General features: G+C 45.3%; 1 protein-coding gene across 1 annotated transcript; it reads right to left on the reverse strand.

Moving 5' to 3' along the window:
- Positions 1 to 374: 374 nt before the first annotated feature.
- On the reverse strand, positions 375 to 26,178 carry selenoi (selenoprotein I). Its single transcript, XM_076272308.1, has 10 exons — positions 25,984 to 26,178; positions 18,798 to 18,866; positions 18,043 to 18,151; positions 16,974 to 17,048; positions 15,295 to 15,557; positions 10,982 to 11,090; positions 10,803 to 10,851; positions 9,466 to 9,646; positions 8,764 to 8,946; positions 375 to 4,103 (listed from the first exon to the last, which is right to left on the reverse strand). The coding sequence occupies exons 1-10, from the start codon at positions 26,038 to 26,040 to the stop codon at positions 3,996 to 3,998; spliced, it is 1,203 nt and encodes a 400-aa protein (XP_076128423.1). The 5' UTR covers positions 26,041 to 26,178; the 3' UTR covers positions 375 to 3,995.

Here is a 26,178-nt window from a genome sequence, read left to right on the forward strand (position 1 = left end):
TACAAAAAATGTCAAAATCCTATTTAAATTGTGATATCCTATTCGTTTTATTAATATTTTGGATCATGCTTGCAAAAAAAAACAAAAAAAAAACAGGAATTCAATTTGGTCAAGTGGGCCTACAGCCTACTTTTTTGCAGACAATGGCTGCAGGACTTCAGAAATAAAATGTAGCTTATGGTCACTAAAACGTTAGGATAATGCCTTATTAGCAGTAGCTATTTGTTTATGTGAAAAGAACTGATATGTCCATCATGAAAAAATGATTGTGGATACTGTAGGCTACAGGGGGGTCATGGTGATGGTAGGCCATCTGCCTACGTAAACAAAAACAAAAATGAGAGTGAAGGCAAATAACACCACATACCATAGTGCAGCGTAGGTCCATTTATTTATTCAAATGTTACAGTAGGTCGATAACTCTGATACTGTTGTAGTCCTTGTTATGATTCTGGTATGTGTATTCCAGTATCCCACACATGAAGCTACATTAATTTGGGCGACAGTGGTTAAGAGGCTGACGGCTACACTCCCATGAGGCAGACGCAGATTAAAAAACAATAACAAATGATTGTACGGATTCACAGTTGCCATTTTTACCATCATACAGTTAGTTATAACAAGCATCATCACATCGGTATGCAAGAGTATTCTTCAAATAAAGAAAAACAACCTGTTTCGACGTGAACCACTGATAAAAATAAACAAAAATAAAAATGAAAAACAACGAGCATACCCCATTGACAACAAAATAACAATCTCTAGGCTATAACCGTTCACATTCAGAATTTGCACCTGGTACAGTTATAAGTCTCCCACACAGAGAAAACGTCTCTTTCGACGTTGTCCATGGCGTCCCTCAACTAACCATGGCAGAGAGAATGAGCGCCCTAGTCATAACGGTAAACAGAGTTACTAATTTACATTAAAGATAAATACACAATGTTTAAAATAATAATTATTATTTTTAATCAATTAGTCTCCCCATGTTCTACACCATAAACATGATCAATCTCCCGAGTCTTCTCTAATCGTCGTACAACTCAGTCATTGTAGGCTACGCGGTGTACTACTGCCCCCTTTCGATGGGAAGCGGAATTCCCGCTGCGGGAACGTGCTCATCCTCTCCTGTCCGTGGCGAGCAGAAGGGTCAAAACTCGCTAGGCGGAATGCACTTTTCCACCACACACAATGTCGAAAATCCTCCATTACACATCAACATAACATCAGCATTATGGAAATATTCGTTCAGAGACATCACACAGAACACATTAAAGCGCCTTACTGGACATATCAAATTACTAGTGGTGTCAAGAATAGTTGCATTATGGCAAGACCATCAAATAAATACTTGGTGACCTCTTCTGAATGGTTACAGATAAATATTTAATTACTGGAAACTCGATTTTAGTCTGTACACTTTTAAACTGTACGCTTAGTCCCTTGAAATTCCACTAAGGGTGTTAGGCTGGGCACTGCCTGAGAGAATACTAGGAGTTTGAGTATGGACATGAACTATTGTTTTGGTCACAAAACAACGCCTTAAAAAAAGAGGTCAGTCAGAAAGTAAGGTCATTTGGATCTGAAGGAACTGAAACGTAAAACAAGAATATATAATACAGTATATATATATATGCAACACACACACACACACACACACGGACGCACACAACTGAGGATGGTGCTATGGCAACAAGGAGTAAAGTGCCAATGAAGAAAAAAGGTTCAGAGGAATCTGGTTTGTGTGTGTGTGAGTGTGTGTGTGTATGAGCGTGTGTGCGTGTGTGTGGAAAAAGTGCCTGAGTGAAAATGGGTTTATGTAAAAGAGCTAAAAAAAAGAAACCATTGATGTCTGTGAATGTGTGTGTATGGGTGCTGGCATTTGTACTGTGTAAGGTGTGTGTACATGTGTACGTGTGTGTTCTGAATCCCAGATTTCTCTGAACCCTGCATGAAAGCTTTCACATGTCCACTGACATCGCTCACTATATCCACATTCACAACCTCACACACACTTTCATAACCAGCCACACACACACACACACACACACAAACATAGAAAACAAACATAATTTATATACCTAACAAAACAGGAGCAAAAAGAAAAGGTCAAAGGAAAAAAGGCAAGAAGCAAAAAAAGAAAGATTTTTTTAAAAAAAAGAAAAAAAAGTGGAGGTCCAAAACAGCTCTCGTTTATCCCGTAACGCACACTTGACTTGGACATTTACACATCGTCAGCGCAATGCTCTTCACAGGAGGCGTCCGAGTCATTTGGGACACTCCCAAAAGGGAACCAGTGGCTTTATCATGTTTACAGAACAGGGCAAGCCTGCTACGGCTTGCTTGGCTCAGAGTGCGCCCTCTCCTGGACAGGGTTTGAAGCGCACTCTTCATTTAAGTGCAGATAAACTCAATGAAAGCCCACTAGTAACAGAGAGGAGGAGAAAAGGAAAGACAGAAGGGAAGGGGGGGGAAAGAAAGAGAAAACTTAAAAAAATCGGCATGCTGACACATCACCACCTATAATAAAGGAAAATATCTTTGCCAAATAAATGACATAGAAAATAATAAAAGCCCAGAATCCCATGTACAGTAATCAGGTCAACGGCCAATACCCATAATTCCATGTTTGAGAGAGAGAGAGAGAGAGAGAGAGAGAGAGAGAGAGAGAGAGAGAGAGAGAAAAAAAAAGAGAGAGATTAACCTCTAGCTCTTGGTTATGGTCCTTGATTGGTTGACGAGTTTGAGACAGTTCCACTGGCATTAGTTCAGGTGAAGAGGACAGTCTTCAAGTTGCGGGGAAAGAAAATGAGGACTTGTGTCGATTCTCAAACCTCTGCTTGGTTATGGTTCACTTGTAAGCTGCAACATGTAGACTCCCTGGGTTCCCCCAGTGTCCCGTGTACAAAAATAATATACTCCCAGTCTGGGAAGTAGATATTCAGTAAGGATCCCACTGGCCACATCAAATGGACTGATCAAGAGTGTGTGTGTGTGTGTGTGTGTGTGTGTGTGTTACAGAGCATTCAGTCGCTGTATGTACACTGACATCAGAGCCATCAGTGGATCAAACATGAGGTTAGAAGACAAAAACAAATAGGCCCCAAAAAAGAGCTCACCCCACAAGGCATTAATGTACTGAACATTCAAGTTGTTGTTGTAGATATGTTGGTGTGTGTGTGTGTGTGTGTGTGTGTGTGTGTGCTAGATATACAAAACTCCCAAATGAGCTTCTGAACAAGGGAGCTAGTGTGTGTGTGTGTGTGTAAGTAAGTAATTTCACCATTAACACAGTGGGGTTTGTGGTGGCAGCAGCAGCAGCAGCAGTAGCAGCAACAGCAGCAGTATAACCAAAGGCTCCTACTATCTCAGCTGGAAGCACATTTCCTTAGGAAACAAGCAGATCTCTGGGGCTTCACTGAATTCAGAGCCTGGTGGCTAGAGGAATCGTGGAGGTACTGGACCCGACCGAACCGAACCGAACAGAACCAAAACCAGACCTGGAGCTGGCCTGTACCGAGCATCTCCGTCTACACACAGAGAGCCGTCAACGGAGGAACAGGCCCTTGCTGTGGAGGAACAGGGTCTCCTGATGCAGCTCCGTGCTGAGGACCTGTGGGTCCAGTGGTGCAGCTCTGGCCTGGTGATGAATAGGCCCTGTGGTGCAGCTCCGTGCTGGGGACACAAGGTTTCCTGTGGTGCAGCTCTGGCCTGGTGGTGAATAGGTCCTTTGGTGCAGCTCCGTGCTGGGGACACGTGGATCCTGTAGTTGCAGCGCAGTCCTGGTGAGACATGGGTCCTGTGGTGCAGCTCCATCCCTGGGCTGTGTGGGGCTGAGTTTAGTTACGTTGGTTTCGTAGTCTTTAGTTGTTGTTGTTTTTTTAACCATTTAGTTTTTACATTTTCATTTTAGTTCTGGTTAGGGCAGGGGTACGCGTGTCTCCAAGGTGATGGGTGACGTGTCGGCGAGCTGCAGAGGAGAATGCTGGGATAGCTTAGACCTCCGCAGCCGTCAGGCCGATTTTCTCCTCCTCCTGTCAGTCCGAGTTAGGCTTCTTTAGCGAGAATGCGTAGATGTTGAAGTGGTCACTCAGTTGGTGAACCTGGGAAGAGAGAGAGAGCGAGAGTGAGAGATTTGTCAAAAGCTCATTGTTCAACAGGCTTCCCATTTGGAAAGTCATGAAATATTACCTAACTTCATTTGACTAAAAACCTGAATTTCCATGACCTACTATATAATGAATGGTACAATATTCTGACCAATTTCAGAGTAGCTGCACAGCATTCAAGAATTTGTTACTTTACTCAGAGTGGAAGATGAGTAAATGGGCATTGAATAAACAAAGTTGGGGGCCGCTGTGGTGAACTGGCTACAGCGTTCACACCATATACCCACGAGGACCCAGGTCATTTCCTGGTCCCGCCCCATCTCTCTCCCACTCACTTCCTGCCTGCCTCTTCACTGTCCTGCCATAATAAAGGCAAAAAAATACTAATAAATAAACAAAGTTGGGCTAACCAATGTTACAAGCAAGCAGTAAAGCTAATAACCACATATAAACCAACTCTACGTGGAAATATATTTGTGCTGTGCTTGTGTAAATTTTAAACTGCTACATCAAAATTCCCTGATATTCCATGACTTTGTCGCAAATATGATAAAATTCCCTAACTTTCCATGTGTGACTTCCCATGACCCGTGGGCACCCTGGTTCAGTCACGCCTCTTCATCACCACATCTAAGGGCCCGTCACATTAAACGCGGCGTGCGCTATGAAATGCATTATATATAATGGCTTGCACGCGCAAGACCTGGTCTGCAGCTGCGTTGAGCAATGCGCAGAGCAAGCAGCACTTTGTGCGTCAAAGTTCAATCAGGTTGAATTTTCACCGCGGCGCGCTGTGAGTCGTTGGTATTTTGCGCTGAGCCTGGTGACAAGCACAACAAAAATCTTTTGGACGTTACCTCAACCAAGAGCAACCTAGCGGCGAGCGCAGCGTGTACCGTGTACAATGTGATAGCCCCTTAACATGGTACAAAGCAGTGGAGCACTCTGAAGCTTAACACACCAACACAATGGGCCACAACCACCTATGTCATAGCGCACATAGGTCAGTACAACTATGTGTGTTCCTATGTCATAGCGCACATTGGTCAGTACAACTATGTTTGTTCCTATGTCATAGCGCACATAGGTCAGTACAACTATGTGTGTTCCTATGTCATAGCGCACATAGGTCAGTACAACTATGTGTGTTCCTATGTCATAGCGCACATAGGTCAGTACAACTATGTGTGTTCCTATGTCATAGCGCACATAGGTCAGTACAACTATGCCAGTTGAGGGCAGCAGAGGGCCACCATGCAAAACACCAGCATTTGTATGTGTGTGTGTGTGTGTGTGTGTGTCTAAAAGCTCTATTTGCATACGCCCTCTCTCCACGGCCCTCCGGCTCGTGGCCCGGAAATCGTTCAAAGCCAGACGTCATCGAGGACGTCTCATTTGTCTAATTGCAACCAGAGGAGGCAAGAGCAAGGAGAGAGGAGGGAGGAGAGAGGGGAGAGGAGAGAGGAGGGAGGCCCGATACGCAAGGAGAGAGGGGAGAGGTGGAAGGCCCGATACGCGAGGAGAGAGGAGAGAGGAGAGAGGTGGAAGGCCCGATACGCGAGGAGAGAGGGGAGAGGAGAGAGGAGAGAGGTGGAAGGCCCGATACGCGAGGAAACAAAAGAGTATCCTACGTGTAAGCGTTTTCAGTCGGAATTGTGCAATCATTGGTCCAAGCTGCTAAGGTAAAAAGTTCCCTCCCACGGCTGTCAACTTTTGGTTTCAAACAAGTTCGTGGGGATTTATTTGTGACAATAAACTAGTAGATAGACCAAGAAAAGACCTTTATATACTGGAATTATCATTAACTACCATGCAAACTTTAAAAAAAAGTAAAGTAAATGCCTGTTTTGTTCACACATTGTATAATAAGTATTCATTCATGTCTCGAGAACTATCAAACATGACCTCATTACCAGGGTCAATAAGTGGGAAGAGTCCATGTTCATACGATATTTTTAGGCTTTGGAGTGAGTTCATATTCTCTGCAATTTGCGTGTCTGTTTATACTAGCCTAAGAGGTGATGCGCCGCATCATCAGTAATTGACGTCTCTTAAAAGTGATGCGTGAGTGAGCAGGACGTCTCATCTCTCATATCGGTCTCTCCTTCATTCCTCCATCCTCCTATCGTTCCTTCCTCGTTTCCTTCACAACATTAATTTAAAGGGGCTAGGACAAGAGGAAGGAAGGAAGGTAGGGAGGAGACAAAACGACAGATGATATGAACCCTGTGTGTGTGTGTGTGCGCGCGTGTGTATGTGCGTGCGTGTGGGTATCAAACATGGCGTCTGTGTTAAGATGGGCGGGAGAGCTCCACTAAACTACCCCAACACTACCCGCACCCCGCCGCCATTAATGCAAACAGATGCAAGATGCTTCACAGAACCATTCTGACTGGGAGATGCATGGAGGTATTATATATAACTGGAGAGAGTGACTAAGTCCCGCCCTCCATACAAATGAATGGTGGAGGCTAGGCTAGTAAATCCGGCCAATTCATAGTCAACGCCATCTTGAACACTGGGGTTCGGATCCAGCGCCAGTCGGCTCTGACCATGCGCCAAGTTACAAAGCTGGAAATGACGCATGGACCAACGTCGATTTTTATTGGATATTCTGTAAAAAGAGAGTCATCCTCCAGTAAGAGGGTGGCGATAATGCACATACAGCCCTTGCCTCATAACAAGAAGAAGAAAAAGTTGATCGGGAACGCGCATGGAGTCCGAGTGGAGTCGGCCTGAAGCGCAACTTAATTTCATTGGATAACACAGCGGCTCTAACTAAGAGCGGTCTGCCTCACTGATCTATTATAGATCAGTGGGTCTGCCTGCTGTCCTGCTGCAAATATGCATTCGAACATGACGTGAAATATCCGTAGTCGAACTATAAATAAACTATTCGGTTTTTAGTGCCAAGTGTAGCGCATTTTTACAGTCTATGATTAGTTTGTTTTTTATTTTATTGTTTGCCATCTCAGCGGGTGCTCTAAACGTATTTTAGCGTTGGCCCATGACCAAATCAAGCCAATAATAGCCAGTAGCCACAATAATGACTGGAGCCAGAGCCCTCAATAGCCACCCTGTTTTGAAAATAATATTGAAGATAGTATTGAAGATAACGCACAGAACGGTCAGCCTGAGCGGACAATTACGTCCCCAACTCATCTAAAATGTGGTCTTTACTTTGAGTTGTACACCGCAGATGGTAAAGTAACGGTTAAAGAGAATGTTGTCTGCGGACTCAGCAAAAAACAGTTTACTTACGCATCCACGACATCCAATCTTCGCGCTCACCTGTGGAGTTACCATCCAAATGAGGCAGCGGTGTCAGAGGCACAGACGGCCAGATCATCGCCAGGCGTCCAACATCGTATGATTGCATACTTTCCGTAAATCCTAAATTATGTCCAGGGTCTGCTATTTACTTAGGCTGCAAAGCACAGGTATTTATTTGAGGTAGGCTTATTCGAGGCAGACCTTTATTTCTTACATTGTACGTTATTGTGAGACATGCGTTTTGTTTGGAGCGGCATACCAGGCTATCAAACGCAGACGATTTTCGGTTTTGGTATGGGATTTAATTTACTTTTTGACTTTTATTATATAGCTAAATGTTGAGACTGATGGGCATTTAAATCTAGAGGGTATTTGATGATCACTGTAAAGTTTTGTGTAGTTGAAAAAGTGTTGGAATTTCCAGCTGTTTATTGCGAGACAAGGCCTTTCCTTCATTCATTGAACGTGCGCTGTGCTCTAATGGAAACCTTATTGCATAGCGAAGTAGCCTAAACTGAGTTTTCTTTTTAATTATGCATGGTTTACTTTTTAATAAATTCGTAGGCTGGAATGCCATGCGGCAATAATTGTGTTTAAATATAGTAGCCTAGTGCTTCAGCCTCTGGCAAGCTCCAAAGGGGTCGGCTATAGGTTGAGAGCAACGTGTTGGAGACCCATGGTGTAACAAGACAAGGTCTTTATGCCGCTGTTATGTAATTTATTGTCTTTAATCATGTTTAGGCTATGTTTGTTCGGGACAAACAACAACGAAACAAGATCAATACAATTTTCTTTATTTGTTTATTTGTCATATGATGGATAAACAACCATAATATGCACGTCTTCTCATAGGATCCTCAAGAAATACGCACTGAATAACGTTTGGCTGTAGCCGCCGGATAGGTACCCGCCCACCAACATGTACGCGCATGAGAGCTCGTGCCCAACACGGATTTTCGTGCATGGAGCTGGTTCCAAATGCTCCATGCAGCGCCATATTTGAAAATGGCGTATGCTAACATGCCGAAGCTAATCTGCACGCTCTTGACCCCCTGGGGAGATGCTTCAGAGAACCATTCTGATTGGAAGATGCTTCAGAGAACCATTCTGATTGGAAGATGCTTCAGAGAACCATTCTGATTGGAAGATGCTTCAGAGAACCATTCTGATTGGAAGATGCTTCAGAGAACCATTCTGATTGGAAGTGACCACATTTGGAGAAGGAGGTGTTGTGTGTGTCCTTAACATCTGCTGAGCTGCTGCTTTGTTATCGTCAACAGAATCACACGACTGAACCTTGTCTGAGCAATTATTGCACCTGTCAAATCTGTGTCCTTATGTAAAATATGTGTGTGTGTGTGTGTGAATGTTTAACACTCACCACACACACCCCGTAGTGCACGTGTGCGAGGATGACGGTGACGGTCCACAGGTAGAGCAGCAGGGGCTCGCTGTGGGAGACCACGCCGGACACCACCAGCAGCACCAGGCCTCCCATGGGTACCAGCAACCAGCTGAGTGGCTGACAGCGCGTATTACTCATCTGGCATACTATCAGCTTACACTGGAGAGAGAGGGGGAGAGAGAGAGAGAGGGGGGGGGAGGGGGGAAGAGAGAGAGAGAGAGAGAGAGAAAGAAAGAAAGAAAGAAAGAGAGAGAGAAAGAAAGAAAGAGAAAGAGAGAGAGAGAAAGAAAGAAAGAGAGAGAGAGCGAGAAAGAAAGAGAGAGAGAGAGAGCGAGAGAGTGAGGGAGGGAGAGAGAGGGGGGAGAGGGAGAGAGAGAGGGGGAGGGAGAGAGAGGGGGGAGAGGGAGAGAGAGAGGGGGAGAAAATTGATTTTTAAAGACATTTATTGAACTGTGTTCAGTGTATCCCCATCATCAGCTTCCAATAGTAATGGGGGGGGGGGGGGGGGGGGGGGTAATTTGTGTTTGTCACAATACTGCAACATCTTCATTTGATTTGAGAGAAACAGAACACATAAGTCCAGTGCAACGTGTGTGTGTGTGTGTGTGTGTGTGTGTGTGTGTGTGTGTGTGTGTGTGATGGTCAGGGGGTTCGAGTTTGTGTGTGTGCGTGTCTCACCGTGACATTGGCGAAGGCTGTGCCCACCATGAGGAAGAAGATGCGTGGCTGCTGTTGGAGGATGTCGTTGGGGGACAGCGCCACCCAGAGGGTGGACAGGATAAAGAGCAGCAGCGGAGACAGGAAGGGCAGCAGAGCCTCGTACAGCGAACTGTGCTTCAGCGTGTTACTGCGGTACGCCCTGACATGGACACAGACAGAGAGGACAGAGACATGAGAGAGGGAGGGATAGAGATAGAGATAGAGATAGAGATAGAGATAGAGATAGATAGATAGATAGATAGATAGATAGATATAGAGAGAGAGAGAGAGAGAGAGAGAGAGAGGAGAGTGAGAAATGAAAGGGAGTGAGAGAGAGATAAGAGAGGGAGAGATGAGAGAGAGGGGGGGATGAAAGAGGGAGAGAGAGAGAGAGATGAGAGGGAGAGATAGGAGAGTGAGAGAGATGAAAGAGATAGAGGTGGTGGAGATGGAAGAGGGAAAAAAGAGAGGGAGAGATGGGTGAAGGAAAGGGGGATGAAAGAGGGAGGGGGAGAGAAAGATATTCCACAAAAGCTAACTTAAGTCGTATAGTTAGCAGCTAATTATGTGTGTGTGTGTGTGTGTGTGTGTGTGTGTGTGTGTGTGTGTGTGTGTGTGTGCCCTCACTGTGGCTTCACTGTGTATTGAAATCATATGTGCATTATTTGCTTTGGCAGCTGCTTGATTAGCTTGCTGAGGAACAGGGTGAGATAGCCACAGATAAGAGCAATAAAGTAGATAATAATTAATAAAGTAGTGTGCAAGCTGCTGTAATGGGTCACTGTGACATCCGTCTGATACGAGCTTTACACTCTTGGAATCCCACAGCTGATTGTTATGACATAGCACACAAGCCTCTCCTGATGTTAAAGGTGCTCTAAGCGATGTTAGGAAACATCACTTCTGTTGACGTCACCTCCCCCTCCCTCCCGTGCAATTGAAACTCTCCTAAACGTGCATCTCGTCGCTGATTGGCAGGAACAGTTTGTTATGTTTTTATGGTCCAGGCTGGACCAAGTTGTTTTTGTTGCCGTTTTTGGAGCCTGGGCTGTCCACAGAGACTGCTGTATTCAGGACACAGGCAGCTAGCAGATGGTGAGGTGCAGTATGTGACAAAAAATGTTTTCGCGTAACATCGCTTAGACCACCTTTAAAGCTGTACAACTACAGTGCCAATGGGTGAAGCTTTTTGGACATCTTCAATAAGCTGGATTCACACAACAAAAGCCATCATGGAAACAAGACCAAAGAGGCCACAACACCATGTCCACTTCTAGCAACTGTAATATGAACGCTAAGTTCACCGGGTTTCTTACTTCAAAACGTTGAGGAGGCTCATGGGAAGGGTCACGGTGATGGCGCAACCTGGAGACCAAATAAACAAACAAACAAACAAATAAAAGCAGCAAATTAGGATGTGGTTAATGACAGAGAACCAATCAAATGTTGTTGTTTTGTGGGCATGTGTGTTTGCTGTTGTCCATTGAGATCTCACCCGCAATCATGACTGTGAAGAGGTCCCTGTACTGGATGTTCCAGAGGAAGGGCACGTACCATGTCTCCACACCAACCACTGCTGTGATTATGTACACGATGGAGATGGTCTGAGAGAGAGAGAGAGAGAGAGAGAGAGAGAGAGAGAGAGAGAGAGAGAGAGAGAGAGAGAGAGAGAGAGAGAGAGAGAGAGAGAGAGAGAGAGAGAGAGAGAGGGTTGGTTGCCAGTTGGTTCTAAAGTTAACTAATACTCTAACCCATCGATCTCAGACCAGCACTGCTTTTCAAAATCAGATCAAAGTAAAACAAATTATGAATCAAAGTAAGAATAAGTATCTGGAACATTGGGATGATCAAACGTAGAATGTTACTTGTCACTAAAACGAGATTATGAATTGGCAGAGTACCTCTCCACCGTCAGAGATACAAAGCAGAGACAGATTCTTACCAAGTACAGGCTAAGTGACCACAGCCTTGCCATAGAGAAAGGCCGGTACAAAAAATCATGGCTTCGCAAAGAGCAGCGGCTCTGTGGTCACTGTATGACTGGTGAGGTTGAAACAGAGATGCACTTTCTCCTATACTGTCCAAAGTTTGAACAGATTAGAAAAATATATTTTTTACAATTCTCAAATAAAATTCCAAACTTTAGGATTGACTGCTCCGCTGGCTGCAAAATACGTTACAGCTTGCCACGACATGAGGGACAGTGAGTCGGACACTTTGCCACAATGCCCGACCTAATGTCTGTAATTAATCCAATGTATTATAATGTGTATGCTGCCCGTGTGTGTGTGTGTGAGTGTGTGGAAAAAGAGAGAGAAAGTGAGGGTATACACAGTTTTTCATGTTACCGTTTCCTGTAATGCTGTCAAATGCTGCAGAGAAATGCATCCAGACCTTCAAAACTTTAAGGATCCAAGTCTAAGAATACTATTAGGAGAGGAACAAAAGAGCGCAAGAGTCGCAGCAAGATATATAGATGCTTGCCATAAACAAAGGGAGTCACTTCATCAGTGAAGCACACAAAAAGTCAAACACACACACACACTGCCGTTGCAGTAATGTATGATGCATGATGTTTTGTTTTATGTCTTTACACACTACTACGTACATGTATGCTTTCGCAATACAAATTGTATTTTTTGTCATGCCAATAAAGCTCAATTGAATTGAAGAGAGAGAGAGAGAGAGAGAGAGAGAGAGAGAGAGAGAGAGAGAGAGAGAGAGAATGTTCAAAAGAACATTCCATATTGAACATCCATTCCACAGCAAGCATTCTGATGGCCTTGCTAGGAGACAGCTCTCAGCTTTGTCACTAAGAGCGTTTTCACACCTGGCTATTTGAATCGGAACGTGGAGCGTTTCCCTCAAAGATCGATTCGATTGGTATGTGAAAGCAGCAATCGCACTCTGTTTCGGAACAAAACAAACGGACCGAGACCGCTTGAAGGAGGTGGTCTCGGCTCGTTTCCAATCGAACTCTAGAGCGGTTCGTTTGCAGTGAGAAAGCAATCGGCCCTTTGTAACGGAACAACTCGATGGTGCTTACATTTTTGTAGGCCTACACATTAGGCTACACGTTTATTCCACTTTGAACAGAGTATACATCTAGCTAGCCTATGTTTAGAATTTCAAGCGAATGTCTTGGGCTAACTTTACCGGTGTCACGCGCGAAAACGGGAGAGAATGGGAGAAGCCTAGACTTTGGACACGCACGGACATGCACGCACATGCACGCACATGAGCTCTTAATAGCCTATGTTAAATGTGGGGTTAGGTGACTGCGGGATAGTAGCCGTTAATCGTGCATGGGTTTATTCGTAGACCAACGTTTAATCTCATGTGGGTTTGTTATATCATTTGTTCCGATATAAATGCTGACATGTGAACACAAACGAACCCAGGGAACAATGGAGAAAAACTGTATCGATTCAGCCCGTGATTCGGAACAAAATAAGTATGAAAACGCTCTAAATCACAGGGGAGACAGAGCGGTCACATTTTACTGACTGGTGTGCAGTAGTGCTATTATCTGAAGAAAACAGAACCTCCGAGCAAACAAACATGTTAAAAGGCATACCCAGCTTACATGTTAAAAGGGACCATGTGTAGAATGCCTTTATTTACGGGTTTTCCTAATTGCTTCGGCACCATTTTTGCAACTACTGGCTAACCACTAGGGCTGGGATAAACGATTATTTTTTAAACGATTAATCTAGCGATTATTTTTTCGATGCATCGATTAATCTAATGATTCATTTTTTCAGTCCGATTCGATTTCGATTCGATTATCGATTATCTCCCCATTAATTGACTAATAGCAATTTATACATGTTGATTTATATATCTGAATGAAAAAACATGAATTCCTTAACATATATGTAACAATATATGTTTATTGCTCTTAAAATTCCAAAATAAAAGACTATACAAGTGCAAAGTAATGCATTCTTAGTCAGAGGTAGCATTCAATAAAGTTCAGTAGTGTATAGGTCTAATTGAGTGCCTGTCACTTTCAGACGTTTGTTCCCTTGTAATTATAACACTAACGCAGTTAAAACGCAGCTGATGTATGGATGCAATTCATAACGTAGATAGATAGATAGATAGATAGATAGATACTTTATTGATCCCCAGGGGAAATTCAAGAACTAACGTAGTTAATTCAAATAACAGTTTGTACTTCTCCTTGGGACAAGCACTTTTGAGTCTTGGAAAACACTTTTCCATTTACATCGGGATTTTGCAAACATTCAGTGTCAAGAGTCAATAAAATGAGCCCCGAGTAACGAAATTGGCAAGCAGCTGTAAGTAAGCATGCTAAACTCAACATCCAAACAGTATTCTAACGTTAGCTTTGAGATACTGCTTGATTGCATAACTTAACTAAGTTTAGTCTCCTCAATGTACTGTTGTGATAGACCTTAGCAGAGTTAACTTGACTGCAGCAGTTTTGAACAAATTTGCACAGCATGGTCATGATGCTAAGCGGATTTAATAGCAATTTAGCCAGCCGTGTTCTATGCAATGCTTCTATGTGGCAACAACAATCCTTCAACAATCGTGAATATTTTGTGTTAAATGCACATGCAGAGGAGGGGCAGCAGGCTCGTTACGAGAGAGAGCGGGCGGAGCAGGGAAAGGCTGCGTGCGTAAAAAGTGCAGCTCAAAGGATTTTATCTTATCTTTAATTTAAATAGTACAACATAGAACATCAATGTGTGACGGCCGGTTTTGTGGCGCCCCACCACAGATTAGTCAACGTATGGGAAACACTGAAGGTGTAAAATTCAAAATATTTGGCAGTGCGCGTTTTGGGTCTGACAAATCGACGCGCATATTTTGCGTCGACGTAATCGATTACGTCTACGCGTTGTCCCAGCCCCACTAACCACAAAACCTTAAAATCAGCAAAACATTATTCATGTCTTGCAAAAGGCCCACAGGTTTGTTAGAAGGGTGTTATTAAATTGCAATCTGGATGAGTGAGTGTGATTCTTGTATGATGTGGTTTTGTTATGTTTTGTGACATTAGCGATAGAGACTAGTTAAATAACTATGAAGAGACATATTTTAAAGTCCGAAAGTTAGGCCTCTCATATTGTTATATCGCACAGCCTTACACTGAACATTACTAACCAGTTCGGGAACAATACTTTCTTGTTCTAACCGGTTTAAAAAATGGGTGGAGTCCAAAATCGGAAATGTTAAAATTCTGTTCAGAATGTACCGACAAGAAAAAAAGGTCTGGTTAACTAGCTTTGAAAAGTATGCTACAAAATTACAAACTGAATGTGAAGCAATTAAAGTGCTTGCAGTTAAACAAACTTGGTGAATGGACTGGCTACAAAGATTTCAGAAATCGTGTTTCAAGAATTACTGTTGGTGTTTAAGCATGCAGATAAAAAAAGTTGCATTAGAGTTTACAAGGGGTAGTACTGAGTGGGATTACAAGAGTGAGACTAGCTTCAGTGCATATCTGGACAACACAGAACACAGGCACTTTTGTCCTCTCTTTCTTCTGTGGACAATCCTATAGGTCATCTTTGAATGCTTTCATCTAGAAATCCCACCCTGATAACGATAAGCCTGTGACTGAAATAGAGTAGCTAAAAGAAACATGAGAGAGAGAGAGAGAGAGAGAGAGAGAGAGAGAGAGAGAGAGAGAGAGAGAGAGAGAGAGAGAGAGAGAGAGAGAGAGAGAGAGAGAAAGAACGAAAGAACGAACGAAAGAACGAGACTGGGTGCTGCAGTGTGTGTGTGTGTGTGTGTGTGTGTGTGTGTGTGTGTTTGCGCTTGTGATTGGCTCACCACTTGCGAGACGTCGTATCCCCAGGGCAGGAAGAGCACCCCGGTGTTGTACTTCTCCCAGTGCGACAGGATGAAGGAGAAGAGCACAACCCACAGCAGGTAGTTCAGCGTCACCACGCTCACGCCCGTGTCGCCGCGCCCAAACACAGAGTACACCGTGGCCACAAAGAACACGCACGCCCAGCTGTCCAGCCCGTGGTCAAACAGCTCCCCCAGAGGCGTGGAGGAGTTGGTGCGCCGAGCCTGTTTGCCATCCACGCCGTCTGAACACGAACACACACACACACACACACACACAGTGAACACACACTACCAGAGGGCACCTGACACACGTGACATAATTCGCTGGGAGCAAAGGTCTATGGTCTCCTTCTTCCTCTTCCACTTGCCACCTGTGTCTGACACACACTCGGGTCTGGGAAACCCCGTGGCATTTAGATACAATGTTGGATTCCCCGTTTGACAATAAAAACTTGAACTGGAGCTATGGCCAGCTAACAGAGCCACCGAGCAGAAGGTGCAAGCACGCCGCACACACACACACACACACACACAACTACCAAGTGATAACACCAGGTGTGGTGTGTATGGTGTTAGGTTTAGTGGTAGGTTGCTATCTGTTTGTTTTGTTTACTTTGCGACCAAGGAGGGCTCTTAATTACACAATGTAGCTAGATAGATATAGCTGCTGAATTCCATGGCATCTCTCTCCACGATGAGCAATGCTTACTTGAGGAGGTGATTGAATAGTCTGTAAACTGCTGGGGTTTGTACTCAAGTTGTGTTATGGAGTGGAATAACACGCTAGAGTAGACAAGCTGAACGCCATGCTTGTTACTTTTTAAATATTTACATTCCAGCAACAGCAACATATGAATTGTATTATAACAAGTGAGCAGACCAGAACAAGACTTGGTGCCATAGCCTGAGGCGCTAGGCGCGCGCGCGCACACACACACACACACACACACACACACACACACACACACACACACACACACACACACACACACACACACACACACACACACACACACACACACACACACACACACACACACACACACACACACACACACACACACACACACACACACACACACAGACACAGACACAGACACAGACACACACACACACACACACAGCCTCTGGAGTCGTGTCCACTCCTCTAAAGCCAGCGGTACATCACAAGGCCGACTAACAAGGTTTAAATGTTCTGTTCTTTTCCTAATGCCATTAGGCTGGCAAACTGCAATTCTGTATCTGTTTGCATCTGCCCCTGAGATTAACTGAGGGAGCATCCTCGTCTATTTCAAGACGGACCGGAATTTAGATCGTTAAACACTTTGTGTTTTATGTTCCATTAATGTTTAATAATACTATTATAATACTATAAACATTATGCTGCATACTACTCCATATGCATGCTGTATTGTACAATGCAAGTATGCTGACTCAATGTTTGTGATTTCAAGTGCTGCAGGCCGATTGGGCAGCAAAAACATCTTTCTTCACGTCCTTCATGTTCTTGCCTGCTCTGTTACCTCCAATCCCCCGGAAGAGACACACCCATCACACATCCAAGGAGTAGACCAAGAACTTGACACACACCCAAACTCACGCACAGACACACCCACCTACCCAAACTCACACACAGACACCCACCCACCCAAACTTACCCAACGTGTAGGCCAGAAAGTTGAAGAGGCCTGCAGTCACCCAGACCCAACTGGGCACATGGACATGCAGCTGTGCTGTAACAGAACAGCAGGGGTGAGAGTGGCAACACACACACACACACACACACACACACACACACACACAGCTGTGCTGTAACAGAACAGCAGGGGTGAGAGTGGCAACACACACACACACACACACACACACAGCTGTGCTGTAACAGAACAGCAGGGGTGAGAGTGGCAACAGACACACACACACACACAGCTGTGCTGTAACAGAGAACAGCAGGGATGAGAGTGGCAACACACATGCAAGATAGATGAGGTATGTACAGAGAAAGGAGTAGCATGATAGAAACACACTCCTGATGTGGCATGTGAGTGTAAGTCAGTGTGTGTACTCCTACAACAGTACAACAGAGAGACAGAGAGAGAGAGAGAGAGAGAGAGAGAGAGAGAGAGAGAGAGAGAGAGAGAGAGAGAGAGAGAGAGAGAGAGAGAGAGAGAGAGAGAGAGAGAGAGAGAGAGAGAGAGAGAGAGAGAGAGAGAGGGACAACACACATGAGTCATAGGGTTGCAAATTACAAATAAACCCTCTGACCAAAAACATGTTCAAACACCTCCTGAGAGAGAGCAGAGGATAGCACACACACACAGCACAGAGAGCACAGGGCAGACACACACACACAGAGAGAGCGCGCACACAGAGAGCGCACACACACACACACACACACAAACATACACATACACAGAGAGAGAGCACAGGATAGCACGCACGCACACACACACACACACACACAGAGAGTGCACACACACACACACAAACATACACAGAGAGAGAGCACAGGATAGCACGCACGCACGCACACACACACACACACACAGAGAGAGCGCACGCACACACACACACACACACACACACACACACCTCAGGGATTCAAAGTGAGATTAAAAGAAAGAGTGATTGATCCATAAACTTTGATCTCTATGTGTGTGTGTGTGTGTGTGTGTGTGTGTGTGTGTGTTCGTGTTCAGAGCTGACCCCACTGCAGGTCACCACACTCACCTGATGCGTAGAAGTCAAAGTCGTAATAGGACAGAATGAGGAAGTTCAACACCAGGAACATGAACCCTGTAAACGTGATGAGGTTTGGGGCCAACCATCTTGGCATGATCTGAGAGAGAAAGAAAGAGAGAAAGAGAGAAAGACAAAGATAGACAGTGAAGAATGAGAAAGGAAGAAACAAACAAACAAGCAAGCAAACACAGACAGACAGACAGACAGACAGGATGAACAAGCGAATGAGAGACAGACAAAGATAGCGTCAGAAAAAGAGAAAGAGATGGTGGTCAATCGTGGTGTACGTGTAATCAGATATTGTTGGAAAACTCATTAATGTTGCATTCATGCATTCTAATTAGTGGACACGGCAGATACAGAGGGTTGGGGAGTGACAGGACATCAAGTCATTAAGAGTCGCAGCCGGACACAATGAGTGCTCTCACTTATGTAACCTGTGGGCAGGGCAAGGGGATGGCCAAGTGGTGCTGTGTTTGGTTGAAGAGTAACTCACAACAAAGCCTCATTCAACAAAATAATGATTGACCCTACTAACACACTAAAGCACTCAGTATTCTGGACTTCAGTAAAGTTCACACATTCCACCAAGGCTTAGAATGTCATGGCAGGTCCTGGATTCTGTCAAAGATCTTTCAGAACAGTCTGTGATTCTACTCAGTTACTTGTAAATTAAGAGTTCCTCAAAGCCATGGATACCTTTGTGACATCATAGACTAGTGATGTGCCAGAGTCATGCTCACCTTGACAACAGAGTTCCAGAAGGGGTGCATGACGTAAACGGACAGTGGGTTGGTGTCCACGGCACTGTACTGCAGACACAACACGGAAGAGAAGAAAACAGAAGGACAGCGAGATCAATATCAGTGACTCAACACAGGAAGGACTAGTATAAGTATACTCTTTTGATCCCGTCCGTGAATTAGTGAAACACACTCAGCACACAGTGAACACACAATGAGGTGAAGCACACACTAATCCCGACGCAGTGAAGCAGTGAGGGGTTAGGTGCCTTGCTCAAGGGCACTTCAGCCATTCCTACTGGTCGGGGTACCAACCGGCAACCCTCCGGTTACAAGTCCGAAGCCCTAACCAGTAGGCCATGGCTGCCCCCAGGACTAGACAACTGCATTCTGATACACAATCATTACAAACAGACCATTGGGTGGCATCCTGTGTTGCTAATTTGCACAACTGTAGCCAGTCACACTTTGTTCTTCAGTGTCCACCCCATAGACATCTCAATTGAAATAGCAATGTTCTTAAGACTACTGTTAAATTACATTTGTACACTGTAAATCACATTAGTACAGTCATTCTGTGTTTTGTTGCACATGTGTGGTCCCACCTAGTTACAGTCCTGTCTAATCCTGACCAGGCCTTAGGCTACCTCCTTGAGATACCTGACCACAGTACAACAAAGCAGAATTACACAATAGGATGCTTTAGTGTCTCTTTAGTGTATTCCAGATGCAGTGGAGTGTATCAACTATGAGCATCTGGGTGTGTGTGTGTGTGTGTGTGTGTGTGTGTGGGTGGTTGTTTTTGAATGGCTACTTGAGTTATTTGAGAGCACTCCTCTTCAGTGCCCACCAGTAAACACCGGTTTTGACCAGTTCCTAATAGCAAACATGAAAATGCCCAACATCCCTCTCATAACCGTTAAGCCTAAAATTATTCATAAGAAATGCCAGACTGATTTATAGCGCATTTGTATTTGACCAGTAGGTTTCTCCAGTGGCCTGGGAATCGCTTATGGATGGGGCAGAAGACAGTGCTGTCCTGGAGACACAACAGGCTATTTCTGTGCCTTACTGGACAAATAAATGAATCCAACTTTGGCATGGAGGTATGAATAATTATTAATCACAAGACTCCGGGTGGGAGGCTGTGAACTGTGTGAGCGTTTAATTGAAAATCGATATAAGACTGGAATAAATATGGACTTCACAGCAGGCTTTTTAAACGGGGATTGCCTTGGAAAGCAAGCTTTGGAAGAGCAGAATGCTGACCCAAGCAGCAGAGGTATTGGCACATTTGGATATTAAAAAGCCCTCAGTGATGCCCTGGCCATGTTAACCAAGGCTGGGGCCAGAGGCTTAATGGAATTACATGTGCGTGTGTGTGTGTGTGTTTTCTGTCATGTTTAAGGCCTATGTGCGCGTGAGTCTGTTTTTTGTGCGAAACTGACGAACAAGTAAAAACAAATATGACCTCAAGTGTCAATTCTGAGGATTTTGATTGTTGGGTGTAATGCTAGTGAATGATGTTTTAGACAGCAGTGATCTGAATTTGATGGAACAAAACATCTAGACCTACAACTTTCCAGATTTCGGTGTGCAAAGGCCTTTATTGTGAGCTAGGGATGTAACGATTACCGGTATAATGGTAAACTGCGATAAAAATGTTGACGATAACAATTATCGTTTTCTTTTGAAATATCAGAATTATTACCACGGTGTTGAAACCGTGTGTTTAATCATTCCCAGCTTCATCCGAGCCCGCTTTTGACATACAGTAGGCCTAGTACAATGAAACAAAACTGGTACCCTAAAGATTCTGTTGTCCAATTGATGGTTTTATCTGCGATTCGGATTAGGCTACACCTGATTTTAAAGGTGGAAAATTTTCACCGCAAAACGTGCACTGTATCATTTAGCCACTCTGCATCTTTTTATGTTCGCGTCCACATGAAATCCATTCCACTCACGTTATCAGGAGAACGCCGTAGCCTAAAGTTTTATTTTGAGCACTTACTTTGGTCTCACTCATTGGATCCAAATAACAGAAATAGCAAACTCCAAGTCATGGTAGGGTAAGTTAAGCTATAAGCACATAGCCAATTTACTATGAAAAAGTGAACGGAACACATTTTAAAACTATTTCAGCTTTTGTAGGCCTATCAGTGCTTTCTGAACATATTGAACACACTTTTAAAAACACTGTGATAATACCGAAAACAGTGATAATTTTGGTCACTATAACCGTGAGGTTAAATTTTCATACCGTTACATCCCTATTGTGAGCAGATGGTTAGGGCAGGTACAGTAACTACAGACACATACACAGACACACACACACTTAGGTAGAGGCCCAATCAGGGTCTGCGTTAGAGGGCCGCACACGTTTGAGGAGGAAGGCCTGATCGTGACTCACCTAAACGCACAAACACACACAGGTCTGGAGCTGTCTGGACACCACACACACACAGGTCTGGAGGTGTCTGGACACCACACACACACAGGTCTGGAGGTGTCTGGACACCACACACACACACACAGGTCTGGAGCTGTCTGGACACCACACACACACACACAGGTCTGGAGCTGTCTGGACACCACACACACACACACAGGTCTGGAGCTGTCTGGACCACACACACACACAGGTCTGGAGCTGTCTGGACACCACACACACACAGGTCTGGAGCTGTCTGGACACCACACACACACAGGTCTGGAGCTGTCTGGACACCACACACACACACACAGGTCTGGAGCTGTCTGGACACCACACACACACAGGTCTGGAGCTATCTGGACACCACACACACACACAGGTCTGGAGCTGTCTGGACACCACACACACACACAGGTCTGGAGCTGTCTGGACACCACACACACACACAGGTCTGGAGCTGTCTGGACACCACACACAGGTCTGGAGGTGTCTGGACAAGAAGCGCTCTGTGTGCTGCCCATACACACAGGCCTGGAGGCGACTCCGGTCTCTCTCAAACAAACATACAGATAGGCCTACACCCACCCCACCACCCCCCCCCCCCCCACACACACACAGGTCTGGAGCTGTCTGGACACCACACACACACAGGTCTGGAGCTGTCTGGACACCACACACACACACAGGTCTGGAGCTGTCTGGACACCACACACACACAGGTCTGGAGCTGTCTGGACACCACACACACACACAGGTCTGGAGCTGTCTGGACACCACACACACACACAGGTCTGGAGCTGTCTGGACACCACACACACACACAGGTCTGGAGCTGTCTGGACACCACACACACACAGGTCTGGAGCTATCTGGACACCACACACACACACAGGTCTGGAGCTGTCTGGACACCACACACACACACAGGTCTGGAGCTGTCTGGACACCACACACACACACAGGTCTGGAGCTGTCTGGACACCACACACAGGTCTGGAGGTGTCTGGACAAGAAGCGCTCTGTGTGCTGCCCATACACACAGGCCTGGAGGCGACTCCGGTCTCTCTCAAACAAACATACAGATAGGCCTACACCCACCCCACCACCCCCCCCCCACACACACACAGGTCTGGAGCTGTCTGGACACCACACACACACAGGTCTGGAGCTGTCTGGACACCACACACACACACAGGTCTGGAGCTGTCTGGACACCACACACACACAGGTCTGGAGCTGTCTGGACACCACACACACACACAGGTCTGGAGCTGTCTGGACACCACACACACACACAGGTCTGGAGCTGTCTGGACACCACACACACACACAGGTCTGGAGCTGTCTGGACACCACACACACACACAGGTCTGGAGCTGTCTGGACATCACACACAGGTCTGGAGGTGTCTGGACAAGAAGCTCTCTGTGTGCTGCCCATACACACAGGCCTGGAGGCGACTCCCGTCTCTCTCAAACAAACATACAGATAGGCCTACACCCACCCCCCACCCCCCCACACACACACACAGGTCTGGAGCTGTCTGGACATCACACACAGGTCTGGAGGTGTCTGGACAAGAAGCTCTCTGTGTGCTGCCCATACACACAGGCCTGGAGGCGACTCCCGTCTCTCTCAAACAAACATACAGATAGGCCTACACCCACCCCCCACCCCCCCACACACACACAGGTCTGGAGCTGTCTGGACACCACACACACACACACACAGGTCTGGAGCTGTCTGGACACCACACACAGGTCTGGAGGTGTCTGGACAAGAAGCTCTCTGTGTGCTGCCCATACACACAGGCCTGGAGGCGACTCCCGTCTCTCTCAAACAAACATACAGATAGGCCTACACCGACACCCACACACACACGACTGGAAAGACAGTGCTCCAACTGTTTGCAGATGTCCAAACATGCACTTCTTCCTGCCTGTTACAAACACAAGGCACAGTCCTACACACACACACACAGACACACACACACAATCCCTTCATGTCTGCGACAGCCACACTCCCCTGTCCGTCCTCATCACACACACCATGCCTCAGATGCACCACGTCAGAGGAACTGAATAATGCTATTCTATGTATGGAAGCAGCATGTCCAGCAGCATGTGTTGGGTCCAGGCTAGCTGCACACCGATCACCAGCGCAACACACAAACAGAGCTAGATCTCAATGAGGACTACACAGAGTTATTTGCCCCACATAAACAGCCCAACACAAAGAGAGCGCTAGATCTCAATGAGGACTACACAGAGTTATTTGCCCCACATAAACAGGCAGCAACACGTGGGGGCGAACTGGCTGAACTCTCTATTTCAGCATCTCCCACTGATGAGCTATTCTCAGCTGGGGCACAATACACTCGGAGTCCCGCTATGTGTCCCACCATCTGACGAGCATTAGCGCGCGCGCGCACACACACACACACACACACACACACACACACACACACACACACACACACACACACACACTCTGTGTTTCTGTTTCCAGATATTGAAATGCCACGAGGTAAAGAAAACAGGACACATATAGAGAGGAGAGGGACAGAGGAGAAGAGACAGAATGGAGAGAGCGAGAGAGAGAAAGAGAGCATGAGAGAGAGAGAGAATACTGAGAAGAGAATACCTAAAGAAAACAGAAGTGAAAGAATTCTAGAGGTTATGTATAAAAGGACACGCCCTTCCTTGAAGAACACACTCTACCCCACAGACTGGCAACAGCCCCACAGACTTCCAACAACCCCAGAGCTCCTACAGGAAATGAACTCATCTGGATAAGCGTCATATGCAGCTAGTGGACATTATAGAGGGAAATCCACATGCACATATTCATGTGGGAGAGGGAGTAGTCTAAGACAGATGACGTAGGGGTGTGTGTGTGTGTGTGTGTGTGTGTGTGTGTGTGTGTGAGAGAGAGACAAAATTAACCAGTGCACCAAGTTGCCACAACTAGGCTAGTTAAACTCGCACCACTACACGAGGTCAGAGGTGACTGTGTTTGTGTGTGTGTGTGTGTTTGTGTGTGTGTGTGTGTGAGTGAGTGAGTGAGTGAGTGGACTATGCACGTGTGTGTGTGAGAGGGGACTACACGAGAGTGTGTGAGGTGACTGGCCCTGAAGGCTGGCACACTTGGCATACACATCAATAATACACACCCTGCATGATGCCAAGCACAAATCCCTCCTTTTCTCTGTGTGTGAGTCTATAATGTGGCTCTTATCATAAAATGTCTATTGTCTTGTTTGTCTAGGTCACATTTATGGCATCGGATGTTTTTGCAGTTAAACTGGTCTTGGTCCACACACAATAGAAGCTATACACACTCAGTGAACCTACACACTGCTTGGGAACATTAAATAATGGCTTTTGTAAATGATAGCCTTCTATATCTTCAGACGCCACTGTTCACTGTAGAGGATATGTAGTCAGGATATGCCGAGAAAGGACCTCAGTGAAATCAAGAGAAAGCAGCGGGGCCCAAGGTTAATCAAATCCAAAGAGTCGGTGAATACTGGACAACAGCTCGCTGGCTAGCCATACAATACGCTTAGCAAGTAAGGACAAGGAACCTTGTCAGAATGTCACCTTCTCACTTTCACAATAATGAAACATGAGTAAGCAAGATATAATGATTACGTTTCGAACAGTAAATAAGTGCATATGCATTTAGAGCAGCGAGGGTGGTCAGCTCACTGGTAACTGGCGTTCATATTTCTACAACGCTTAGCCAGGCTAACAAGCTAATGGTTAGTCTGTTTCACCTAAACATCTAGCTTTTAAATTCAAGGAGGGAGCTAAATAAATGAATCAATGAAAAGGTGGTGACACATCAACTCTGTGCTATTGGGTGCGTTAAAGAACAATTGGCACAGTAACGTTATGTAATGAACATGTATAGTTAGCCAAGTTACACATTGTTGGGCTTCGGACCACAGGTCGAGTGTTTCAAGGGATACTGCCCATCCCAAAAGCTTCAAGAAGCACTAGCGAGCTAATGTTAGCAACCTATGTAGCCATACAAACGTTACCGTTTCGAAACCAGATATAAGGGCAGCAAATAACTACTTGGATAAATAACCCCATATTTAAAGCTACAAGGGAAGCCCAATAACCTAGACAAATGCCTAACAATAACTGTTGTTACATGTGGTTGTAGGTTGGACACAAGACCCCGGCATTTGCTAACCCTTCAGCAGGGGAGTTCTGAACGATCCAAAAAAGATTCTGTTCGGCATCAATTTATTTTATTCGATGAACCCAGATATTGTTTAAAACCTTAATTTTACGACATTCTCGTCACACCGATGTGACAGTACCTAACGATACTGTTGGTAACCTCAACGTTAGCCAAGACACATAGGCGTGGACCACGTTACATATCGTGTACAGACAACTCACGTTAGCTAGCAAGGCAGTCAAGGCACTGGCGTTGATTTGCTAACGATCTGTACGACAAATGTAGTTCTACGTTCAAACTAAACGCATGAATCAAACCATAACTAACTAAATTCATATAATTCAATGCCGGTCTGAGAACAATAACGATGTCAGAAGTAGCATAATGTTGGATGGCTAATGCTAGTGTGGGCTATTCTCATAGGCATAGCTACCGGGAATCTGACAGTTCATGTCAGCAGTAGCTAACGTTACAGCTAACATTAGCCTGGTGAGCAGACGTTGTATGGCAGATATAAAACGAAATAGCGTCAGACAAACATCACTGCATCCTTACCTTGTACTTATCAAAACCTGCGAGTTGCTCTTTAGTGACATATTCGTAAAAAGCCATGGCGGCAGCTCCACGGCTCTAAAAGCAACCAGACGAATTCACCCTTTAGATCACGACTCAGGATGTCCGCAGTGCTTGAGGGTGAACTACCCAAGCCTAGTCTCTCGGAGAAAATAGCTGGTAGCTCACGCCACCTGG

Source organism: Alosa pseudoharengus, unplaced genomic scaffold (assembly GCF_046254945.1).
Source record: "Alosa pseudoharengus isolate Yale_2024_CS ecotype anadromous, Long Island Sound unplaced genomic scaffold, YU_APseudo_1.1 YU_APseudo_1.1_scf_7, whole genome shotgun sequence".
Lineage (NCBI taxonomy): Eukaryota > Metazoa > Chordata > Actinopteri > Clupeiformes > Clupeidae > Alosa > Alosa pseudoharengus.